Below are 26,931 nucleotides of genomic sequence, written 5' to 3'. Positions count from 1 at the left end.
GGAATGTTATAGAATGGAATGTAGAATGAAGGATTGAATGAAATGGAATATGGAATGGAGAATGGAATATAAAATGGAATAAGGAATGGAATGGCAATGGGATGGAAATGGGAATGGAATGGAATGGGAAATAGAATTGAATGGAATTGGAATGGAATGGAATGGAATGGGAAATGGAATGGAATGGAATGGAATGGAATGGAATGGAATGGAATGGAATGGAATGGGAATGGGAAATGTAATTTAGGGATCTCTATTGACTGTTGCCATAAACTTGATTTATAACATACTGTTACAGTACAGGAACAAGTCTGATAGTAAAGGGGGGGCAATTGGTGCCCATAGGAATACCTACAACTTGTTGATAAAATTGAGAATGGAAATGGGGAATATGTAAAAGAGATAAACTATTTCTTCTAAATCATCTGATGTCAAAAACAACTATCCCAACAACAATCAACCGCTCGGTAAATGTAACGTTTGTACATAGTGTGATTGGATTACCCGCGGTAGACAAATCTAGTACGGCCTAAATATTCAAAACGCACGAATGATACTGACTCGATGTAAACAAACATGGATTGTTTCACGTGGACTCAACAAAGTATCAAAACTATTGAAAAATTAGTTGAATCATGTATGAAAAGACATAATATGTGTGTACAACGGCTTGTACTTTGTAAAAGAAACAGGGATCTGAGAGATGGTGACATTTCCATGCCAATAGGTCTTGTAAAAGCTGTTTCAGTAGAGGTACGGTTCTGGAAAATAGACAACTCTTCTTCTGGTAACTCGACCGAAGACAACCCGTAAAATAACTAGGACTGTCTATGAATACAACTCGGACCGTCTTTAAACATAACTCTAAATGTCCTACAGACCGTGGCTGGTTTACTTCTTAATTTGTTCGGTTTTGAAGAAAACAATCTGTACAAACCAACACTGATTTTTGTCTTCCTGCAATGAAAATAATGCGAGATATAGGAAATATATAAATTTCCGGTGGCAACAATGCCGTATTTTGTATTTTTATAAAGCTTGATATTTTAGTGGGTAAAAGATCTGAATGCTTCAAACCTTGTACGCAGATACCTTATGTTACAAAGTTTCAATCTGTAATACATTGTGTTTAATTGTCCTTGACCTCATTTTCATAGTTCAGCGACTGTTGGGCACAAACTTTGGTCATGAATTTCTCACTAAGTATCTTGGATACTATAAGCAATAATGTAGGTCAACTATTATATTCGGTGTATGAATGATTGTAAGGCAAATTAAACATGTTGGACTCACAGGTTTCATATGACCTTGACCTCTTTTTCATTTTTCATTGGACAAGTTTAGTTTAGTATTTGTTGTTAAGATTTATTTCTCAGATACTATAAGCAATAGGGCCATTTTATTCGGTCTATTGAATGAATGTAAGGTGTACATGTCTGTCATGCAGGTTGCATATATGGCCTTGACCTCATTTTCATGGTTCATTGGTCAATATTAAGTTTTTGAGGTTTTGTCAGTTTATCTGATATTACAAATGTAATTATGAGCAATAGGTCATCTATATTTAGTGTATGGAATGATTGCATTTTTGAAAGTATATATCTGTCTCACAGGGCTCAAATGACGTTGACCTCATTTTCATGGTTCATTGGTCAATTTCAAGTATTTGTGTTTTTTTCAGTTTATCAGATACAATGAGCAGTAGATCTATATTTGGTGAATGGAATGATTGTAAGGTGTACACTTCTGTCTGGCAGGGTTCCTATGACCCTAAACTAATTGTCATGGTAAGGCCAATTAAAATTAATTGATACATTTCCATCCCTGCCCCTTTAAAATGGTCCTGCCTTGATTTTTAGGCAGTTAAGCTGTCATATGCTACCACCCTAGATTTGTGTTCTTCCCACTGAATGGTGTAAAAAGTGCTATTGTTATTATCTAGCTGGCTAATATGTTATTAATAACTAATTGGGCACTTTTTTCATACTTTCAATTCTGGAATACAAAAAATATGACCAGTAAAACCTTATATGATCGTTGAACCACCCAAAATTTTTGAAGTTGCACATAGGAAGTAGTGCTTAATAGAAATCCGTACGTAGTTTATTATCCCATGTGCTTTTGGCTAAGATGTCAAAGAACAATTGTATGAAATATTTCATCGCCATCATTTCTAATTACAAGTCGTTTACATTTCCCAAATGGCAAACAGCACAGGAATATTGTTCATGTACACCAAATCTCTATGATAAAGGACATAAAGTTATACATAGTATAAGTTGGCTGTAATTTTAACTAATAACTTACACGAAACGTAAGCTAGTAAGTATTCTGATGTTATAAAGTAAGTTTTGTTTATCATGATCTTCTTTTCGTTTAAGAAGATCTTTTCGTTTAAGAAGATTGTGATTAATCAATTAATTTCAATTAAATGTATGCACATTTAAATTCCTTTCTTTTATTAAATTATTCCATTCATCACTGAACTTGCCAAATTAAGTTGTTGTTGTTTTATGAATGACAAAGATGGGATGTTTTAAGAAATGTGGACAACTCGTCCCCGAGACAAGTCGGACCGAGTCCACTTGGACTATCTAAGAAGACAACTCGGACCGCTTGTCAGATTTACTTAGGGTTTCATTAAATGTTAGACTAACATGTCTAGCGGAGCCATCAATCTTTGGTTTTTGTGCCTTGGGGGTCTACTTAGGGGTATTCTGAGGGTCCTAAAGAAGGGAGGGGTTTACTATAGAACCCTATGGGATTTTTTTTTTTTTTCAATTTTCAAATGACTATTACTTGAAAACAGTAAGTGATCGACACACACGGTGTTCAGTAATAATAACAGGACAATAGAACAAATCAAATAAAATATAGGGTGAGTCCCTGGGGGGTCATCCCACCCCTTGAATTTGAAAATGTGCTTTTATCTTGTAAACGGTCGCGATCCCCACCCCTAAACCATATACATACTTGTATGGGACAATAAAACAAATCAAATGAAAATTTGGGGGAATCCCCAGCGTCACCCCATCCCCTTCTGTTTGTGAAACTTGTAAACGGTCAAAATCCCCACCCCTACTGCATATATATTCTTGTATGGAACAGTAAAACAAATCAAATGAAAGATAGGGGAGTCCACAGGGGTCACCCCCACCCCCTTCTTTTTGAAAACTTGTAAACGGTCGAAATCCCTATCCCCCTTATTTTTGAAAACTTGTAAACGGTCGAGATCCCCACCCGTAAATCATATATATTCATATATGGGACAATAAAACAAATCAAATGAAATATAGGGGGAGTCCACGGGGGTCACCCCCACCCCCCTTATTTTTGAAAACTTGTAAACGGTTGAGATCCCCACCCCGAAACCATATATATTCTTGTTTGGGACAAGATAACAAATCAAATGAAATATAGGGGAGTCCCTGGGGTCACCCCCATCCCCCTTATTTTTGAAAACTTGTAAACGGTTGAGATCCCCACCCCTAAACCATATATATTCATTTATGGGACAATAAAACAAATCAAATGAAATATAGGGGGAGTCCACGGGGGTCACCCCCACCCCCCTTATTTTTTAAAACTTATAAACGGTTGAGATCCCAACCCCGAAACCATATGTATTCTTGTACGGGACAATAAACTAAATCAAATGAAATAAAGGGTAAGTGCCCTGGGGATCACTCCCCCCCCCCCTTTTTGAGAACTTGTAAACATTGAGATACCCAACCCTAAACCATATTTATTCCTGTTTGTCATTTCAAGAAGATTTGAATGACATGCAGGGTCAATCCCCTAGGGATCACATATGCACATCACTTTACTAGACCTAACCAATTTGTACTGGACTTTGCCCAATGTCAGGCGACCATGGGAATGACGAATTATGGGAGCTCTGTTTGGAAGACTTCGTAACAGCATCCTGTTACAATTATTTCTTGTTTATTATAAAATTTAATTGATGCCAAAATAAGTCTAGGTTAATTGAATTTTACTTTACTTATTTTTTGAATTATTTCTGGGCCTATGGATGGATGGAAAGTTGTCTCATTGGCACTCATACCACATCTTCCTATATCTATAAAAATTTTCATTTATGGCTCATTTTAAAGAAAACATATAAAACTTACAAAGCAGTGTAAAGCCCAAGAATGTTTGACCAACTGTTTTATAATCACCTGTCATTTTACTCCAAACTTGGGATGGAGTGACATCATGGACTTGGTGAAGGTAAGGATCATTTACATTTACTATGGACAGGTCAATCAGACCTCACCTTTGATCCCTTTAGTAGTAAACCCTTGGCTGATTTGTGTCTCATAACTTTTGTACTGTAGAACCCAAACGCCAGGGAAGCAAGTCCATTCATACTATTACAAACTCGTACTACATCACCTTGTACCACTAAAAGTCAACTGGTACCAACGTTAACTACCAACTAGAACAACTGCAATCATTGCGAACTTGTACCACTGCAAACTCATCATTAAAAATATACATTGATATATGCATTGCTTTTGAAAACCTTGATAAAATATTAATTAATTTGCCTTAATAATCAGTTCATTAAATAAACATACATGTACAATATACGAATGTTTAATGTTTGTTCTTTAAAATCTTTTTAAAAAAATGAAGCAACACTGCCAGTTTTCATAATTACGTTTGCCTTGGTTTTTGGTTAACTGCCTATAGCGCTTACAGAGCTTTGATTAAACGTTTATGATTTTATATATGATTTTGTTCATTTCCGTTACTGGAAACATGCTAATAATTTAGTTTCATTCAAATCTGCCCGTTGCAAATTTCAGTTTTCACATTCTCAAGTAATTTAACCAAAATACCACAAGTCGATATTCTGTTGCTTTATCATGTCTATTAAGACAGCACTATCTTCCAAGAAAAGAGATTGATTACTGGAAGGGCATAATATATTTGGGTTACGAGTAATAGGCGGTGTCAAGGTATGTCACAAATGTTAATTATAAGAAAACCGTGTAATTTGGTTTTGACTTTTAAAGAAAAAGTTTTTGTGCATTAGCTTGGGGATCAGCTTGTATTTATTAACCAATTGTTATTACACCAGTTGAAAAGATTATTCAAATCAAAGTCATAAGAAAAATTGCAGATTAATGTCGACTAATGATTGCACTTACTTCTGTAATATATGTTTTTATGCCCCCACTGTAGCAGAGGGGGCACTAAGTTTTACCCGAAATTGGTTTCCATTCTCTAACTTTAGTTTGCCTCAACCAAATATTTTGAAAGTTATACACAATGCTTATTACCACAAATCACAGATCAAGTTTGAATTTGGGTGGCTTCACTTTCACCTTTCTAGAGTTATACCCCTTTACAAATGGAAAAATTGCTGAATTTTTTGTTTCCGTTCTCTTACTTAAGTTTGCCTCAAACAAATGTTATGAATATTATACACAATGCTTATTACCACAAAACACAGATCAAGTTTGAATTTGGGTGGCGTCACTTTTACTGTTCTAGAGTTATGCCCCTTTACAAATGGAAAAATTGTTGAATTTTTTCATTTCCGTTATCTTACTTAAGTTTGCCTCAACCAAATGTTATGAAACTTATACAAAATGCTTATTACCACAAAACTCAGATCAAGTATGAATTTTGGTATTGTCACTTTTCCCATTCTTGAGTTATGTCCCTTTATAACATATGCAAGCGGGGGCATCATATGTGTCCCATGGACACATTCCCCAATTATTTCATCATAATTTTACATACCCAATATTTGTTATTGTTCATACAATTCATTAATATTTATGAACTACATGTTAGAAATATATCATTTTTATTCTTTGTTAAATATTTTTTAAATTGGGGCCAGATCGTCTTTAAATGCGGGCCAAATCTTCTTGGGCAGGATCGACTTGGGGGCTGGATCGACATGAAAGCCTTAGATTTACCCCAAGGCTGTCTTTTTTTGTTGACATATAGCAAACACCATCTGTCCTCAGCCACTCAATAGAGTCATTAAACAACTTATTTTTTTTAGTTAAGTTCATGTTTTACATTGTAATTATATTTGCACCTTGCATAAGAATCTTTAAAGCATCAATCCTAGTATTTTCAACACAGATTGAGTTTTCATTTCACTCTGTACTCATAATATTTGTGTTGCATACCAATGCATATGCTTCATTTTATGGGCACTATAAATCATAGCTTAGAAAGCAAAATAAATTTGATGTAGGTAGTCTAAAAGAGAGCAATTCTCCATGTTTTTTCTATTTACTGAAAATAGGTTTCATGTAGAACAGTGGTTGCAAATCAGAATGTCTATTTAAGAATTTGAAAAATTATGTAGAATTCCTTATACATTTGTATATACATGATATATGCTATTATTACCCTTGCATATGAAGAACACACTACAAAAGGATTTCTGAGGAAATTAAAAATAAAATCCTCCAACCCGCCCTTAATTTTTCAACAATCTGGATGAAAATCTACCTATTAGTTCTGGATGGCATTAACTTGTAAATTTTATTAATTTTTGTGGTTTCACAGATATTAAACATGTAAATAATAGGGCCATTAAATTTGGTGTATGGATTGATTATAAGGTGTACATGTATGTCTTGCATGGTTCATCTGACCTTGAACTCATGTTTATGCATTATTGATATAATGTTAAGTGTACAAAAAAAAATGTATATGATACTTGTATATAGACCTACAATTGCTTCAGTTCTTAAACATCCATGGCTTTCAAATATTCGGCATTCAGCGTTCCTGTTAGAAGAAGGTAAATCCAGAAAAGCACTTCGGACGCATGAAAGTGTTGTTTTCATTTTTTGTAGTAAAACCTTCATATATAGGAGACTGTCAACATAACTTCAATCATGATAAGTAAAGCAGGTGAGACATTTCAGCGTGTGCACTCTTGTTTATTCATTCAGAGGCGGATTTTGTGGGAAAAATTATTTGTGGGTTGATAATTTAGGGAATCACTGAACCACTGTCATTAATACAGAGATAACGTACATTTCTGTTCTTAATGGACTAGTAGGTGAGCTTTAAAAACTCTCAGGCAATTTTTTAGGTTTATTTGATAATGCAAAATTTCATAAACCCAAAAACATGAAAAATAACTGTTGTTGATTCAAGGGTTCTTTTTGCACAAATATAACATGTAATATTTCTTCTACTAAAAATATACTGCAAAAAAGGGCAAAGTATGGATTCATTTATTTTTTAATGGATACCAATATTAATTTTTGTGGAATAAAGAAAAGTTGTAGTTTCATAGATATTTGATTTTGTGGTTTTGGCAAAATCAGCATACAAACCTATAGTAAATTTGTACTTCGTTGAACATTTAATTGTGGTTTACCATTATCCACGAAATCCACATAAATTGGTATCCAACGAATACATAATGAATCCACAGTAATTGTAGGTTAATAACCATGTGCTTCTCATCTGATAGCTAAATCAGCTATTTGATATATGAATGAATTTTATGTGTATTTGAATAGACTTTTTTGTGGAATGCCCTTTACCTTTGTATTGATGCCATAATTTTCATTATTTTTTCAGGAAAAACAGGCAATAAAAGATGAACTTCTTCAGATACTATCTGAACAAAAATGGAAGGTATCGAAAGTGACCTCCCCTACCTATTGCTTTCTGGCATTCCATTATCACCGAGAGACACTGTACAGAAATGTTTTATCAGCAGTATTGAATAGTGATTTCTTGTCAAGAAGATCTGAAAGTGATGATAAAAGACAAGTTTTATTAAATGTTGGGTTACAAGTTAATGAAAAACAGACAATAGATGATTTAAGATGTGCAATACTGTTACAACATGTTAGTCACTTACTGTTTTGCAGTGGGTAAGATGTTTATTATTAATAGAGTGAACATATTAATTGACTTGTAATTTTTATCCTGGTGTTTTTTCTAATCACATAATGATATTTTAAAGTGTTGTTTTCTTCACACATAACTTCACATTTCACAACCATTCTTTGTTAACATCTTTGAAGTTAACTCTTCTTTGGGACACATATATATTTTAAGTTTGATCTATAATTTACCATATTTTATAATTTGTTGTCAGTAGGCAAATATCAGCAATATTAGTTATAAATAACAAGGAATACTTCAGATGTCAAATGATGTCAATATTTTACAAAACTTTTATTCATTTATAACCCAGGTATGGAGCAAAACCAAATAATATTAAATATCACAGGTTATTACAGGAGTTGTGAAATTAATATAAAAGACTTTCCTGGCAAATGAGTTTTTACTATCAATTTTAAACAATTGCATTTTCAGTTTAAGCAAAGAGATGAAGTCCAAACAAGTAGAGTACATGTAGCATTTATAAATTAAAAATTTGGTGTTATAAAGTGATTTACTTACCATACATGTAGGAAAACGACTTTTGCTGATTTAGAATAGATTTTAATGGTTACATACATGTATGATGCTTGAACTTATTGATTAGTATTCAAGTTGAAATAGTTTTAATAATTTGACAGATTTTCTGATACAGAAATTATTTTCAATTGACCAAAACCACCTAAAAAGACTATTTTACCCATGTTTTGCATTTTTGACTATTATCTTGAAAATCTATAAAAGAAATACAGATATTTTATACAAGATAGATTACAAAAATGCCAATTTCACTCAAACCACCTATTAACTCTCTATAGGAGTTGTTACCTTTAACTGATGAACTTTTACCCAAATTTAAATGTATAATAGATAAACAGACACTTAAATAACAATAAAGATCTGCAATATCCGTGTTCAATAAACATAAAATGAAAAATGACTAGAACCGTCAAATGACAACTTACAGGAGTTATTGCCCTTGAATTATTGATATGTAACTTATGCTACAACAATGCTGAAATGGTTACACCCATAAGCACTACTAATAGGACAAGAGTTAAAATTTTAGGTTTTTATCTTGAAAACAATCAAAGATAGACAAATATATATGTTTACTGTAAATGCATGGAGGAAGAATGATCAGCAATAGTGAAAACAAGATCCACAAAAAACATTATGACTGAAATCATCAATTGAATCCTTATAGGAATTATTGACTTTATTGTGCAATTGTGTTGTTTTTTTCTTAAATTGTACTGGTTTTGATATTATCTTGAGAACAATAATGGATAGAAAGATACTGTATACAGAAAAAATGATAAACAAATCAAAAACCTGTAGTTCAGTGGTTGTTATTGATTCATGTCTGTCATATTTGTTTTTCGTGAATTGTTTTGTTATAAATTAGGCCGTTAGTTTTCTCAATTGAATTGTGTCATATTTTTCATGTCGGGCGTTATATAGCCGACTGTACGGTATGGGTTGTTCTCATTGTTGAAGGCCGTACGGTTGTCTATAATTGCAAGCTTGCATCCACTTTATTTGAACTTTGGTGGATAGTTGTCTCATTGGCAATCATACCTCATCTCCTTATATTTTTTTTTAAATAATATTTTCAAATCATTTCTTCGCTTGTAATTATTGTGTTGGCAGCCTAGAGGAGTGCTTTTTTATTTTGGGGAAGTGGGGGTTTGGATGATTTTGTAAATAAATTTTTTACATTCAGATTTCTAGGTAAATCCGTAATGTGATTTTGACACTGTAGAAAAACTAACTGGTACATCTATTTATTTGCCTTGATTTCAATTGAATGCACTCAGATGAGCTATTCAGGCTCCTAGGAACCTTGGGCTTTTATTTATCTGTTAATTAACATTGTAACTGTTAATCTTTTGAACCATACTGGTAATCAACATTGTAACTGTTAATCTTTTGAACCATACTGGTAATTAACATTGTAACTGTTAATCTTTTGAACCATACTGGTTTGATTTATACTTTTTGACCTTTGAAAACAAAAGTTGTACATGTATGCACTCATTTCTTATCTTATAGTTATCAAATTGATTTGGTCATTGATTAATATTTAGTTTTTAATTACTTTTATTTTTCAGATATCAAGTATCATTCATACCTCAGTTAGTGTCTGGAGACAGAAAAATGATATTTGAGAATGTTGGACTAGAAACAGAAAAAGTGTTTACAGACAAACCATCTACAGAAAGAAGATTTTCAGATGTCTTAAAAAAATACCATTTTCAAAATAATCGTTATCTGATACATAAAGAAATAGTTAAAAACAGTAAATCACCAGAAACCAAAAGTGAAAGTAAGTCTCTGACTGGTCAAATTGATAGTGAAATTGTGCCATGTGACTCATTGTCTGATCAAAGTGAAACAAGATCCAGTTATACTTCCATTTGTAGATGCTTAGGATGGAATGAAGAAAAGAGAGTTTTATCTGATGGTCCAGAGAATGATGACATTTCTGTTGATTTTGATTTATGTATAAAGGAGTTAAACCTAGGAATAGGGAAAGGAAGATATGAGAAAAGTTTAAAGGTTATGACTCCGTCAGGTATAATTTTAGATTTAATATCGGAATATAATAAAGATATTTTTTCCATCTTTGAGTTTAGTTAATGTTTAATCTTTTGTAAATACACTTTTAATTTAGATGTGAACAATGAAATACCAGGATTTTTCTCATATTGTGTGTATTAGAAATAACAGAAATTTAATGAAATTGGGTCCAAGCAGATATGGTACTGACAAAATCCAGCAAAGACAAACAGAGAAAATTTTAAGCTTCAAGTGAATCTACAAGTAGTAAAAGTTAATTGATCATCTGAATAAAAGTAGATTTGAGGTATACCATATATGTCAATGGGACAGCAACACAACAACACTAAAAAAAACAACAATAATCATAAGAACTGAGGCATAAAAATCTTGGATTGTTTGCAGATAGTTATATTATATGTAATCATCTATTGTGTACCTTGTATCAACCTTTGTCCCAGGAGGAGCAGGTATCGATGTCTGCTTAGGGTTGGCAAGGAAGTCTAAGGCTTATATATAGATAAATGCCATATAATAATCTATAACAAATGTAACCTGTGACTGATATGCTGTTAGATTTATTCATCTGTCATTATTTATTTCAGTTTCTGGTAAAGATGACACTTGTACAGATATAATGAGTGAAGTTATTCATCTTCAGGAAAATACAACACAGGTATAATGCTGCACAACATAAATTATCAATTTATCAAGATTTCTTTTACACCAATTACCAAAGCTATACCCAGCTGTTGAGACAAGGGTACATTGATTTACCTCTGCAACTGTATATCTTAATTTAGTGCTATTTTAGATCAAGACTGATCTATCAAGTGAGCTATCATGTGTGATTTATTATCATACATGTATATGCATGCCACTTTAGTTTTAGTTTGATTTTGATGAGAAGTTTTTATATTCATATAACATCCATGTCTGCATTTTTAAATTCAATTTGTGGCTGCCCCTGTGATTTGTAGTAAGTGGCAAAATGGGTGGATATATATTTTACATGGCACATAGTAGTTGTGCTATCTGTTTAAATTCCATGTATTTGCTTATATGATTTTAAGTGTTTAGTGTTTAGTAAAAGCATTTACGGGTTAGTAGATAATTCAATGTGTCTGAAAATGCCAAACCCTCCCCTAACCTAGGACAGTGGTGTAAAAGTACAACATAAGAACAAGCTATAAAAATCAGTTGAAAAAGGCTTAACTCATCAGATTGATTCAAAGCAGAAAACATACATGTATAACAAAAACACAGACCAGATGTGGCAGGGTAGTTATACATTCCCACAACAAAAAAGACACTTAGCGTACTCACAGTTGCTGACAGCTAGTTCGAAGAAAATAACAGCTAATAAAAAAAACATGTAGTACTTCTCAATTATATAAATGTTGGTACTATACATAAAAAACATGATTTGTTACTATTCTTAAAATAATGTCTCAAGCAAGCTGTGTTGTCATGGTTATGGATCAGCCAGTCAATTAAACTTTTTAAAAATCAGTTTGAATTAATAAAGACTCAATCATCTGAAGTGTCGATCAAATAGTTTTATCCTAGACTTGGGAACATGCAATATGTGTCATTTGCTTCGTTGGTTATCTTACAAATTACTTGCACAGAAAGCAAAACTCTTGTACAGAATTCTTCTTTCCATTTAAAGGTCACTTTTCAAATTTTATAGCCAGCCCATTCTTACGGCCGCAATTTTAACAGAAATGTCAGTACTACAAGATTGTGATCTTCTTTATTAATGAGTACTACAATTATAACTGGATGAAATGGGAGATAAAGGGAAAAAGACACATGAAAAAGTTAATGTAATTTGTTTTTATAAAATTTAAACTCCTATTTATAAGTTTTTTTTAATTTCCAAACTATTGTAGGTTCATCATTTTTGGTTGGATACTAATTTTAGTGGATTTCAAGGGTACAGGTGAATCACGTATTTAAAGGTTCAACGAATTACAAATTTCCCATAAGATTGTATGCAAACTTTGACAAAACCATTAAATTAAATATCCACGAAAATACAAGTTTTCATCAACCCACGAAAATAAATGAATCCACAGTATATTGCAATATTGTTAATGCATTTTATTTTATAGACCAATGGTAGTGTTATTGTAGTGCATTTAAATTCAGAGAGAAGATTTTACCACCAGCAGAAAGTTGATCTGTTATGGAGAGCATTATTTGGAGAACAAAATATTAGCCAGGTATTAAGATTGTGAGAGAGAATTTTCTTGCATTATTCATTATGTTATTTTACCCTCGCATTAGGATCATCCCATGAGGGCTATATTTTACACTTTATGAATTATTGTATATCAATGCTTTTGCATTTGATGAATATGCTATGTATTTGTTAGAATTAAAAATTTCTGTTTATTGTATTAATCTTCAGGACCAGCACAAGAGTTTCATTGATAGACAAGTTTGCAGTTAGTTCATCCCATATGTCAATCTCAAAACTGCCCCAAGTCCAGAGAGGTCATGAATGATTTTAGTAATGCCCATCATAGATTAATTGTCACCACCAAATTCATAAATGAGAAAAAAAAAAATTTTTTAAACAAAAAGCTTTTTGTATATACTAGTAACCAACAGTGATATATTGTTACTTACAGATTCATATTAACTATGGTTTAGTTTCCAGTAGGCAAGGGAGCAGTCATTATAAAGCTTTGACAGCAGAAGAATTTATACAGTGAGTTTTACATCCCTTGTTGTATATTTGATAGTTTTATTTATTTCCAGCAGTTACAAAAGAAATCATACACATGTTTACCAATACTTTCAAGTGGAAAATTCAAATTTGATTAATTAAATGGAGAAATTATTTTGTGTAAATGTACTAGATAGCCAGCTGGGAAAAGTCAATACTTTTGAACTCTGGATTGTAATGTATTCATGGTATCCTGTTTACAAAACCATTTTAGTGAAAATACACAGTTAAAGAAAATATGTTACAATAACTTTAAAACTTAATAAGAAAGGATACAACCAAACTTATTACAGAATTATATTGCATGATTTCAATATACGTTTTAGAACAAGATTTGAACAGATGAAAGATGCTTCTGTTATGAAGTACGGAGACAAAGTCAAAGGTATGTTTTAAAAACATGTATTACCAAAGTGAGTTATGGCATCAATAAAATCACCTGACATTTTACTGCTGCACATGGTTCAATTTTTTTGGAGATTGATATTTCACAGTTTTATTCTAATATGATCGGTAACCTTTTTCTTTTGAAATACTGTACATGAAGTTGGTTTATCGTATTATCATAGGGAGATCCTGATTTATGACTACATCCTGATATCTTATAAACTGAAGGGGTAAAGAATACATTTGTTAGGCTTTGTAATTTGTTTAAAAAAGAATTGATCAATCTCAAGGTATGACTAGTAAAATAACACTATTTTATTGCAATTGTGTATTACATATAAATTTTTTACTTATGATGCTAAATTTGGTTTATAATGTTTTTTATTTTATAGGACCTAAATGGGAAAATACTATTTTCAGATTGACAATGGCCAGTTTAAAATTTGAATTTCTTATGTCTAGTCACAAAAATGTGGTATGTATGTATATTCAAATAAGCATAGCTGTGTTACATGATTTCACTGTTACTAAAATTAGTTAAATGTTTCTTTTATTTACAAACATTTTAAGCTTTATGATTGAGTTTAATGACGTTTGTTGAATTGCAAAAAAACATTAATTATTTTCATATTTATATAAACCAAAGATTATCTTTAAACCAATATGGTTTGTAAACCCCTAATCATTGACTCCTCATTGAGCTTCATTGTTTCGAAGCAGTTCTACTTCCCGACAATGGAAATAACCTGATTCAAATTATAAGTTTAGAGTAAAATTAATTCTTCAGGAAATGAATTTCTGGAATTTCTGGTGAGGTCTATATGCAAATTTGTCATTTTGATTGTTAAAAATTTGACTACCTTAAAATTGAGGTTTATTTGATTACTTTTAGCTACAATTTTTATTAGTTGCCAAAAGTTTTATACTTTCACAAGATTTTACATTGAAATTGTATATTGGATATTTGACAACTCTTAAACAAATAGTACATGTAGTATGTAAATCAAGTCAGTGATCAGTTTTTAATAAAATTGTGATGAGGTTATCCTTCCATAATTTCGTTTCATGATTGTGTGTTTTGTTTATTGATGCAACATTGTGTCATTGGTAAATAAAGGTAATGATAAGGAAAATTTTATCTTTCCAAGACATGTATAGCCAGGATTATTCTTTTGCAATACCAGTAGATCTCCTTGAGACCTCTTGATTTTCAATCTGGTTCACAAAACTGATTACAGAATTATGAGAATATTATAACTTGATAATTTAAGCAGAATTATGAACCAATGCTTTAATCTGAGTCTAGTTTCACATGTATTAAATATTCCACAGTTGAAGTTAGATTTATCACAAGGCCAAGAATTTGGAGGAGGCATAGATAACAGATCAGGGGCATTTGTTATGTACAACTGTGCTAGATTGGCTACATTATTTAAACATTTTGAAGAAAATGTTTCAAAAGGTATGTTCATCTTTTTTTATATTCATCAAACCTTCCTCAACTGTTTTTTCCATACATAATATAATCATGTTAATTGTTCTGTTGGTGGGGATTTAGTATCTAAACATTAATAAAAAAAGTGCACAAATGTTGAAATACGACTAGCCTAAGTGAAAATTTTTATCATGCCCAACCCTTTGGACGTGCAGGGCATGCATCCACCTTGTAAGTACGTTCATCTGTACAGTTCCCGATGGATTTTAATTGAAATATTGAAAGTGTTTTATATCAACAATACTTTGTTTCAGTTCAAAAACCAGTTTTGGTCAATTTTGTCTTCTGAGAGTTATGCCCTTGGAAATACAAAATGTATAAAAAAATAGCCTTGTAAAAGCTCACACTTAAGTAAAGATTTACAACTTTTGTGGACTTGGTATGAGATTGATAACAATATTTGGGCCTAGTTCAAAAACCAGTACTGATTGATAATTTAAATAGAGTTATCCCCTTGCTGATATAAATTATATTAAAAGTTGCCTTTTAAGCATATCACACTCACAGTTCTCTATAGATTTCATGAAAATGTATATATATGTTGCTAATAATGTTCATCATCTTGAAAATTGTTTTATCCATGGCTCTATAGGAAATACAAGCACATAAAATCATTAATAGACTACAGCTGTTTAATGTATCCATCAGTATTTGATTATTTTGTTTTGTAATGTTCCAGGTATATATCCACCACTACCAGAGATTAATAGTCTAGACTTTTCAACACTTAGAGAGGAGGTTTGTATTAAAATAACTATTAGTTTATGTTATGTTGAATACAATGTTTCCCTTATTACTTTGAAGAATTTTTAGTTTTGAGCTGCTTAACCAACCCTGTAAATGATCAAGATAATGTTGGTGAGATAACTCCTACCCCTGACTATGCTGGAATTTAAGAGTCATTTTCATGTTGTTGTTTTTTTGTGGGGGGGTTCAGTTTTGAAGTTTGTCAACTTATCAAATGGTTATGTATTTTAGGATGAATGGGAATTACTTTACAATTACATCTTTATTTATGGAGAGCTGATAGCAGAAACAACAGAGCAGTTCATACCTGAAGACAGTATAATTTCTAAAATTCACTGTCATAAGGTAATGATAGGCATTTAATCTTTTTATGGTTCGTGGCAAAAAAAAATGAAAACAAAAAGTTTTTGATTTTTCTTTCCATCTGGTTATATGTTCAATCTAAATAGATGTATTTTAGATGATAATTAAAGTTTGCTTTGACCAATTACCCTTCTACTTTTGTTACAATACTTAAAGCCTTAAAAAACTTGTAGTTTAAGAGTTACCTCATGAAATATTGAAAGTTAGTAAAATTGAAAGTGCCCCCAGTGATTGAGACAAGATAATACAAAATTTAAAGTAAATAAATAAACTTTGGTTCATAAAGTTAGCTTCTATATTACACAATTACACTTAACGTATATGGATTTTAAATTTCTAACTTCTTTTGGAGACCAAACAGCTTGTTCAGTAACAACAAGGATGGAACAGGCCCATCTGTCTCTTGTTGATAAAGACTTATTACTGCATTATCTTGACTTTCCTTGTAAAAAGAATTTTAAGGCAGTCTTATTGTTGATTATACTCTATTCAATTGACAAAGCTCCAGTTTAAATCTGTAACTCCATGCTGTGCTTGTTTCATTGTTTCATAATTAGGATACTTTAAAAGATCTGAATTATAGTGCATGTTTGTCAATAATTAATAAACAAAATTTTTTCTCTCATTTGAAAACAACTCTTACTCATACGTAAAAGAGGTATTGTGTCAATTGGAAAAAATACCTTATCTCTTACAGACAACCTGGTTCAGCAAGTTGAGTATTTTCTGTCAATTTTTCAAGTAACTGCTTCTTTTTTTCTGATGTAACTCTTTCAGGTGGCACGGTAGTATTTCCTGGCCCATAGAGATAATGATGGCCTTTTTAGAATTTTCACCACTTTCGAACACTGCCCAAAATTCTACATACACAGTTTACTGAAGTACTTTCATTATAATATTCAGAAATTAATTTGAATATGTATGATGACCAATTACTTTTTTTGCTATCTTTATAAACCTAAGGCCACTAGTGCTTTTCGGTCTTTTATACAGTGAATACAAAATTAAAAAAAATTCTTAAAAATTCATTTTCACCTGTAGGTAAAATTATTTCATATTTTTCTACACCTGATTCATCCCTGAGTTTGGGAAAGTATGTTCAGTAGATACTGTATTTTTCGTCCAATCACACTGTTCAGATACATTGACTTAAGTAGGGTACACAAAAGAGCAACCTAAATTCCGGAATGTAAATACTACCTGGCCAACTTCATCTTATATCCTTTTTAAATTCACTTGTAGAAATATACCACAAAGAACTTTGTATGTCAACAATGATAGTGAGTGTGAGAAGATGTTGTTTTAAGGAGCTCAAAAACAATCACTATTTATAAAATGGAGATAACTACATTTAAAAAAAAATTCTTTTAAATTTACTTATTCTTCGTAGGTGTGTAATTTTCTGGTCAGTTTAAGCAGGCATCTCAGTTCATACTACAGCAGAACACATGTTCTAGGGGTAAGTCACTAGAGTAAAAAGGTATGAATGTTAGTCAAGAAATAAAGACATGCACAAAGATGACTTGTTTAATAACTTGAAAAAAGAAGGGAGATTTTAATTTTTAAAAACTCATTGTAGAACACAAACACAATAGATTAATGTAATATAGATAAGACAAAATCAGTATGAAATTAAGAGAAATTTAATCATAGGCTAATCTCCTGATGCATCAATTTTTAGATAAGTACAAACACTGAATGGTCCCTGACAGATATTAACTGTATCATAATGTCTTGCATGTCTGTGATTTATAAAGTTTACAATATGAAGGAGATGTGGGATTTGGATCATTGAGACAACAACACAATGACACTAAAAAACTGAATTTGTTATTTGATTTATTTTGTCCCCAAGTCTTCTATAAAAATAAGGAGATGTGGTATGATTGCCAATGAGACAACTATCCACCAAAGTTAAAATGAAGTAGATTGCATGTTAAAAGTACACTGCCAATAACCAATCTGTACTCAAGACACTGTAACAAAAATACAGCCATTAGAGAGTTGTACTAAAATTTGATCATAGTTATATATTTTAACATTATCTGATAATAACCCTGAAAATCTGTTAACATTAAAGAAATGATTGATATGATATTATCAAAATCATGAAGAATATGCTTGGTATTTATGAAAAATTAGTGTTTATTGTCTCAATTGTTCCTTTGTTGGGTACACATAGTTAGTGACTGTCTCATCCACCATATCATCAGTGAAACAAATTCTAAGTCATCAGAGATGTAACTGTTGCTGACACATATTAAAAAAATCTTATCTTTTTATTTCAGGAAAACAGAGAACACCTGTTGCCTACAATGTATGCAAGACTGTATCTGTTGAAGGTCACTCATCAAATTATGTGTCATGCACTCAGCTTGTTAGGAATCACCCCACTTAATCAGTTGTGATTGTATATGCTTGGTGTAATTATACACACTATAGAGTAGTTTTCAGCCATTCTTCGTGAAATTGTGATGATGAATTCTATTTAGTTATATAAAGAGTAATTATGCTACAGGTTTTTTTGAATTCTTGACCATTGAATTTGACAATGTAAAAAAACAAACATAAACTGTTCTACTCTCTGCCTTACCAGTAGATGAGATGTTGTAGGTGCTTTTTGTAAGAAATGTGACAAATGTTGCTATAGGCAAGATATTAGTATGCTAATTTGGCAGTGAGGTAACAGTGTTAGTTTATTTGATAAAGCTTAATATTTCAGAGGCTAGAAGAGCTAGACTATTCACATATTGTATAAAAGATCTGAAATTTCCATTTTGGCATATGTCAATTTGTCTTGTGCTCATTTTCAAGGACCTATGGATGATAATGGTAGTTTCTTAATTTCTGCAGTAACCTCAACTTGCTAAGTTATTGGACTATTTTGATACTTGCAGAAGATTTCAACTTTTTTTGTAAAACTAAATCTCTAAATTATATAAATCAAAACTGCAAATCTTTTAAACTAAAAAATCTGAAAAATGCTAAAACATACTATCTTGGAAAAATGCAATGGAACACAAGAGGTATTGTGTACTTTTGTCTCGCCTTGACAGAGTCAAAAAGCGAGACATAGGTATGCTGTTTCCAGTGTCGGTGGTGGCGGCATCAACAATGTATTAGTTTGTGATTAGGTCTAGTTTATGGTGAACCACAAGTGGTAGGTCAATGATATTTGGTATACAGTTGTATAAGCATTGGCACATATCATTTCCATGGAGATTATTTGGCCCTGCCCCCTCAGTCATGGTCTATTGACCTTGAAACATTTGCTTAGTTTACATGTGTTAGTTTGTGATTAGATCAGTTTAAGATGAACTGATAATGTGAAGTCAATATTTGGTATGCAAATTTATTGGCATTTGCAAGTATCGTTTCCATGGAGATAATATAGCCCCACCCCCTCATAATGGTTCATTGACTTTGAAACTTTTACAAAGTTTACAAGTTAATGTTTGTGTTTAGGTTTGTTTAAATGGAACGACTTATAATAAGTCAATGGTATTTGGTATAAGGACATTATAACTCCTACATCTAACTGACAAAACCTGAAGCAAAGGTGCAGTGCTTTTATTTTTGTTTTTCATCTCAGTCATAATGAAGTTTTAAACACGGAGCAAATTCATTCTAAGGTGTCTATGTTGATCTGAAAGAGTTAATCTGACCTTGACTTAAATTTGGGTATTTATATTGAATAGTTTTGAAAATCCTAAAAAATGATGATTTTTATAATCCAGATTGTGAAAACTTAAAGATACCAGGCTCATCAGTGATGCTCAAATCAAAACAGTTAGAAGGGCAAATCAAAAACAAACTTGGAAGAGCATTTACTACCAAACAATTCCAAAAAGTTGTGCTACGGCAATCTATACCTTGTGTTGGATAAACCTTAGTATTTTGAATAATTGAACAATTTAAAAACAATAAATTTACATCAAATTAATATATCAACGATACTTCATGTCAACACAAACGTGCTGACTACTCAATGATATTTCATGTCAACACAAAAGTGCACCAGTAGTGGCATTAACCCAGTGATTTAACTCATAACAGATACCAGGCTTATAATTTGGTATGCCAGACATATTTTTTGTCATCATTGGACTTATCATACCAATCAAATCAAAACAGTTGAAATTTTTTTATGCAGATAGAGAATGATTAAAGACATTTAATTGTGTTGCTGTACTATGTTGGCAGCACACAACACATTTGGAAGATTCATGCTAAAAAAATCCATGTTTAAACAAATTGTGTTTTTGACTCAATTCTAAATTTACACTATGTAAAAGAGAGGCAACAGGATCAGGATGGTAGTTATGACAATTGGAACATATCTATTGTCATCCGTGAAACGGATATTCCATAAAAGCAAAATGATATGAAAAATATAAAATTAGTATGGAATGGTTTTAATATTAGAATAATGTTTTAATGGTATAAACATCATTTTCAAATAAATAATTTTCAAATGTTGTCTCCATTTTTTGTTGTTGAAATATCCATTGTTAACGAGACTTGATAGCAGTATATGCTCTTCTTTGTAGTTGTTTATTCTTTTCCCTATATTCATCTGGTAGGTCAAATACTGAGAATGTGAAAGCTCTTGAAAAAGACAAATTAGATAAACTTCTTTCATAAGATTGAGGTTGGCTAGGTTCAGCATGTAGAATTTGGTTGGGTACAGATTTGGTTTGTTCTCCCAAACATTTCAGACTGGCTTCTTCTTGCTCTGAATCTGTGTAGGATTTAACTATCATATTCAGTTTCTGAAGAAGAAAATAAACCTGTTACACTTGACTGAATATAAGTTCATGGTATTGTCAAAGTCAGATTCGCTTTCATTTCTGTATAGGAACTTGGGTAGTAGCAGAACTTTAACAGATTACCAGTTTTGAACACTTGAGATTTATTTATTGTAGCATGACAATACATCAGGAATTCTCTTTTCAGAGTCATAAAACTCTGTCTAATGCAGGTAATTTTGTCTGAGGTCACCTTAGCTTTTTATCTTATATATGTAATTCTATCAAAGGTCACCTTTGAACTAATTGATACTATAAGGTCAACTAGTTTCACAATTAATTTCAGCTATTTCTTTCTGAAGTCGCCTGTAGTTTTACATTTAATACAGGTAATTTTGACTTAGGTCATATTAGCTTTATATCTAATACAGGTTATTCTATCTAAGTTCACCTGTAGCTTTTCTTCTAATACATGTTATTCTGTCTAAGGTCACATGTAGCTTAACATCTAATTCAGGCAGCTCTGTCTAAGGACACATGTAGCTTTATATCTGATGCAGGCAAGTAGCTTAACATCCAATACAGGTAATTCTGTCTAAGGTCACCTGTAGTTTTACATCTAATACAGGTAATTAAGTCTCCCAAACAAAGCTTTTTCAAATTTGAACTTGCCCACAGCAGTTTTCCAAAACCACTTGTCAGATTTACTGAGGGTTCCACATTATGTTAGACATATATGTCTAGTGGGTCCATCAGGGTTTTGTTTGTGCATTGGGGTCTATAAAGGGGTACTTTGAGGGGCCAAAAGAAGGGAGGGGTTTACTATAGTATCCTATGGGATTTTTATATTTTTTATTTTCAAATGATTATAACTTGAAACCACATGGATAGCCACATGGGGTCTGCAGTAATGACAAAGGGAACATGTGGCCTACATTAGGTCAAAAGGTCAATGGTCACATAACTTTGACCTTGATAATTTTTTTTTTCCATTTACACAAAACATTTTTAAAAAATCGGAGAAATGAATGAATAACAGGGGAGTCCTTAAGGGTTTATACTTATGGGGACTTTTTTTGGGAGACTTAGTAACAGCATCCTGATACAATCGTTTCTTGTTCTGTCTAAGTTCACACATAGCTTTACACCTATTACAGGTAATGCTATCTAAAGTCGCTGTAGCTTTTACATCTAAAACAGGTATTTCTAAAGCCATCTGTAGCTTTACATTTAATACAGGTACTTCTGTCCAAGTTTGCCTAAACCTCCAAACTTAAAATGGGTTATTCTATACATGGTCACCTGTAGCTTTACATGTTATTATATTTCTACTCCCCTAGGAGTGAAGGTTGTATTGTATTGTGCATTCTTCCGTTTGTCCTTTCATTCAAAATATATTTCTGTCACACTTTTATTAGGTACTACTGAACAGAATTAATTTATATTTAGTCAACAGCTTGACAGCCAGTTGTAAAGTGTGAGTAGTTTTCAGATCTCTCATTTACCAACTTCCAGTTCTCTGTTACTTCGAATGTTAAGTAATAGTTATACACCGAGGGATAGGTGTATAACTAACTTACACCTGATGCTAAACCCTATATTTGTTTACATTGATTATTAAATGAAAAAGAACGGACAGCATATTTATTGACAATATCAAACCATGATTTAGAAGATTTTTTTTTAGATGAAACCCTCTAGTAACCTTACTTTGACTATCTTCGTTTAAACTTTGACAAGTGAGTAGATTTCACAAATGTCAAAATTGCTGCTTTGCATATTCCTGTTAAATCAATGTGCTAATATGAATCAGCAAGGCAAGGTTGACCGTTTCGTGTATTCTTATTACACAAAAAATCAAAACATCATGCTCCTTGTATGCAGTTGTCAATATGGATGGGTATAAGGCGGACGACATTTTGGGTCAAGCGTTGTATTTGGTAGAAGAGACTAAAGATAAAGGCAATATTATAATTCAAAGTACTTACTTGTATCAGATTAATGAAGGTAATCATGAATATATTTCATGTGTTACGGTTTTATAAAAAAAAAAGCCCCCCCCCCCCCCCCCCACTTCTTCAAGAATAAACAATCATTCATATTCAGGACATACTGATGGATAGGTGTGTCTGGATTAGAAACCCGACGACCGGACACGCTCAACATACAAAAATACAGATTGAATATTTAGGGGGGGTCCGGGAGTAATAATCGTTTTTTATACGACCGCAAAAAAATTTGGTGGTCGTATATTGGTATGACGTTGGCGTCGTCGTCGTCCGGCGTCGTCGTCCGAAGACACATTGGTTTTTGCACTCTAACTTTAGTTTAAGTGAATGGATCTTTTTGAAATTTGACCATAAGGTTAAATACCACAACAGGAAGGTTGGGATTGATTTTGGGGGTTATGGTACCAACAGTTAAGGAATTAGGGGCCAAAAATAAGCATTTTCTAGTTTCCAGACAATAACTGTGGAACGGTGTATGGATCTCTCTGAAATTATACTACAAGTTTCCATACCACAAAGGGATGGTTAGGATTTGCTTTGGGGGGTTATGGCTCAAACCGTTTAGGAATTAGGGGCAAAAAAGGGGGGAAAACAAGGTTGTCCTGGTTAATGGACAAATACTTTAGTACAAAACATAATTTAAAGCAGTGTAAGGGAGATAAATCAAATACATCATTGAAATTATCTCCCTTACACTGCTTTTAAATTATGTATAAAGTAATGGTTAATGAACAATAAAGATAATTTAAAACAGTGTAAGGGAGGTAATCCAAATACAACGTTTTGGTTACTTCCCTTACACTGCTTTTAAATTATGTTTAAAGAAATACATATTTATAAAGGAAGACCAGTAAAAATATCTGCAAATGTTGCATCTTTTTTTTTTACAAAAAAATCCATATGAAAGATTTGACACTATATTTTTAATTCTATTATAAAATAGATTAAGTTAGCACTATGGTAAATTTAAATGGGTAATTATGGTTGCCAACTCCATTGGAAATTTGAATTGAGATTATGACCATATCTTGAGGGAAAGAATTTTTTTGGGGAAAAAAGGGGGGGGGATAAAAAGAAATTGTGGGGGGTCAATTTTTTCTCATTTCAGATTTCAGAAATTAAAAAGAATTATTCTTCAAATATTATTTTTTTTTCAAATTTCAAATATTGAAAAATATCAAGAAGTAATCTTTAATTGCACAGTATGGCGCATTAGATTTGTAAAATCTTTGATCACATTTATTTATTTGTTATGCCGAATCTAACAGTGTATTTAGATTTTTAATTTTGGGTCCAGTTTTCAAATTGGTCTACGTTAAGGTCCAAAGGGTCCAAAATTAAACTTTGTTTGATTTTAACAAAAATTGAATTCTTGGGGTTCTTTGATATGCTGAATCTAAACATGTGTTTAGATTTTTGATTATGGGCCCAGTTTTCAAGTTGGTCCAAGATAGGGTCCAGTTTTTAAACTTTGTTTGATTTCAACAAAAATTGAATATATGGGGTTCTTTGATATGCTGAATCTAAACATGTATTTAGATTTTTGATTATGGGCCCAGTTTTCAAGTTGGTCCAAATTGGGGTCCAAAATTAAACTTTGTTTGATTTCAACAAAAATTGAATATATGAGGTTCTTTGATATGCTGAATCTAACCATGTATTTAGATTTTTTATTTGTGGGCCCTGCTATCAAATTGGTTCATATTGAGGTCAAAAGGGTCTAAAATTAAACTTTGTTTGATTTCATCAAAAATTGAATTATTGGGGTTCTTTGATATGCCAAATCTAACCGTGTTTTTAGATTTTTAATTTGGGTCCCATTTTTTAAAATTGGTCTTCATTGAAGTCCAAAGGGTCCAAAATTAAACTTAGTTTGATTTTAACAAAAATTGATTTCTTGGGGTTCTTTGATATGCTAAATCTAAACATGTGTTTAGATTTTTGATTATGGGCCCAGTTTTCAAGTTGGTCCAAGATAGGGTCCAGTATTTAAACTTTGTTTGATTTCAACAAAACTGAATATATGGGGTTCTTTGATATGCTGAATCTAAACATGTATTTAGATTTTTGATTATGGGCCCAGTTTTCAAGTTGGTCCAAATTGGGGTCCAAAATTAAACTTTGTTTGATTTCAACAAAAATTGAATATATGAGGTTCTTTGATATGCTGAATCTAACCATGTATTTAGATTTTTTATTTGTGGGCCCCGCTATCAAATTGGTTCATATTGAGGTCAAAAGGGTCTAAAATTAAACTTTGTTTGATTTCATCAAAAATTGAATTATTGGGGTTCTTTGATATGCCAAATCTAACCGTGTTTTTAGATTTTTAATTTGGGTCCCATTTTTTAAAATTGGTCTTCATTGAGGTCCAAAGGGTCCAAAATTAAACTTAGTTTGATTTTAACAAAAATTGAATTCTTGGGGTTCTTTGATATGCTAAATCTAAACATGTGTTTAGATTTTTGATTATGGGCCCAGTTTTTAAGTTGGTCCAAGATAGGGTCCAATATATAAACTTTGTTTGATTTCAACAAAAATTGAATATATGGGGTTCTTTGATATGCTGAATCTAAACATGTATTTAGATTTTTGATTATGGGCCCAGTTTTCAAGTTGGTCCAAATTGGGGTCCAAAATTAAACTTTGTTTGATTTCAACAAAAATTGAATATATGAGGTTCTTTGATATGCTGAATCTAACCATGTATTTAGATTTTTTATTTGTGGGCCCCGCTATCAAATTGGTTCATATTGAGGTCAAAAGGGTCTAAAATTAAACTTTGTTTGATTTCATCAAAAATTGAATTATTGGGGTTCTTTGATATGCCAAATCTAACCGTGTTTTTAGATTTATAATTTGGGTCCCATTTTTTAAAATTGGTCTTCATTGAGGTCCAAAGGGTCCAAAATTAAACTTAGTTTGATTTTAACAAAAATTGAATTCTTAGGGTTCTTTGATATGCTAAATCTAAACATGTGTTTAGATTTTTGATTATGGGCCCAGTTTTCAAGTTGGTCCAAGTTGGGGTCCAAAATTAAACTTTTTTTGATTTCAACAAAAATTGAATATATGGGGTTCTTTGATATGCTGAATCTAACCATGAATTTAGATTTTTTATTTGTGGGCCCCGCTATAAAATTGGTTCATATTGAGGTCAAAAGGGTCCAAAATTAAACTTTGTTTGATTTCATTAAAAATTTAATTATTGGGGTTCTTTGATATTCCAAATCTAACCGTGTATTTAGATTTTTAATTTTAAGTCCCGTTTTTTAAATTGGTCTACATTAAGGTCCAAAGGGTCCAAAATTAAACTTAGTTTGATTTTAGCAAAAATTGAATTATTGGGGTTCTTTGATATGCTGAATCTAAACATGTGTTTAGATTTTTGATTATGGGCCCAGTTTTCAAGTTTGTCCAAGTTGGGGTCCAAAATTAAACTTTGTTTGATTTCAACAAAAATTGAAAATATGGGGTTCTTTGATATGCTGAATCTAACCATGTATTTTGATTTTGGACATTGGACCATAATAGGTAAATTAAAAAAATTCAAGTTCTTAGACCACATTCTTTCTGTGTCAGAAACCTATGCTGTGTCAAATATTTAATAACAATCCAAATTCAGAGCTGTATCAATCTTGAATGTTGTGTCCATACTTGCCCCAACTGTTCAAGGTTCGACCTCTGCGGTTGTATCAAGCTGCGCCCCAGCAAAGCAATTTATTTTAAAGGGGTTCCCAACCAAGAATAAAGGGGGGTTCCAAATATATGTCCCCATTCAAATGCATTGATCGTCCAAAAAAGGGGGGTTCTAAACCACTGAACCCCCCCCTCCTTTTTGGATCCGCCGCTGTATGACTGGGATCAAAAAATTTAGCTTCAAGCAAAGGAGTATTTGAAGGGTTTTTTTTTTTGTTATTCAAAACAGATGATCAATATTTTTTTCGCAATTAGAATTTCCTAAAATATGTTTTTTTTTTTAATTTCTTGAAACAA

General features: G+C 32.0%; 2 protein-coding genes and 1 long non-coding RNA gene across 3 annotated transcripts in view; 1 reads left to right on the top strand and 2 right to left on the bottom strand.

Annotated features, from left to right (window-relative positions):
- Positions 1 to 26,931, bottom strand: part of LOC127711450 (uncharacterized) — a 344,411-nt gene that overhangs the window by 137,626 nt on the left and 179,854 nt on the right. The window lies entirely within an intron of this gene.
- On the top strand, positions 552 to 18,693 carry LOC127711187 (DALR anticodon-binding domain-containing protein 3-like). Its single transcript, XM_052217155.1, has 13 exons — positions 552 to 753; positions 7,576 to 7,874; positions 10,002 to 10,465; positions 11,055 to 11,125; positions 12,567 to 12,677; positions 13,089 to 13,168; positions 13,513 to 13,571; positions 13,966 to 14,048; positions 14,906 to 15,035; positions 15,748 to 15,806; positions 16,047 to 16,160; positions 17,569 to 17,637; positions 18,467 to 18,693. Exons 1-13 carry the CDS (start codon positions 577 to 579, stop codon positions 18,584 to 18,586), a joined length of 1,836 nt encoding a protein of 611 aa, XP_052073115.1. The 5' UTR covers positions 552 to 576; the 3' UTR covers positions 18,587 to 18,693.
- The window catches only part of LOC127711060 (uncharacterized), a 31,199-nt gene continuing 24,845 nt past the window's right edge, over positions 20,578 to 26,931 (bottom strand). Inside the window, exon 12 of the mRNA XM_052217023.1 lies at positions 20,578 to 20,950. Within this exon, the coding sequence (XP_052072983.1) occupies positions 20,690 to 20,950 (261 nt within the window). The 3' untranslated portion in view covers positions 20,578 to 20,689. The remainder of the gene's footprint in view (positions 20,951 to 26,931) is intronic.

This window comes from Mytilus californianus, unplaced genomic scaffold (assembly GCF_021869535.1).
Source record: "Mytilus californianus isolate M0D057914Y unplaced genomic scaffold, xbMytCali1.0.p SCAF_1, whole genome shotgun sequence".
Taxonomy (NCBI): domain Eukaryota; kingdom Metazoa; phylum Mollusca; class Bivalvia; order Mytilida; family Mytilidae; genus Mytilus; species Mytilus californianus.
The sequence above is the reverse complement of the archived record's forward strand: the minus strand, read 5'-3'. Positions and strand labels throughout refer to the sequence as shown.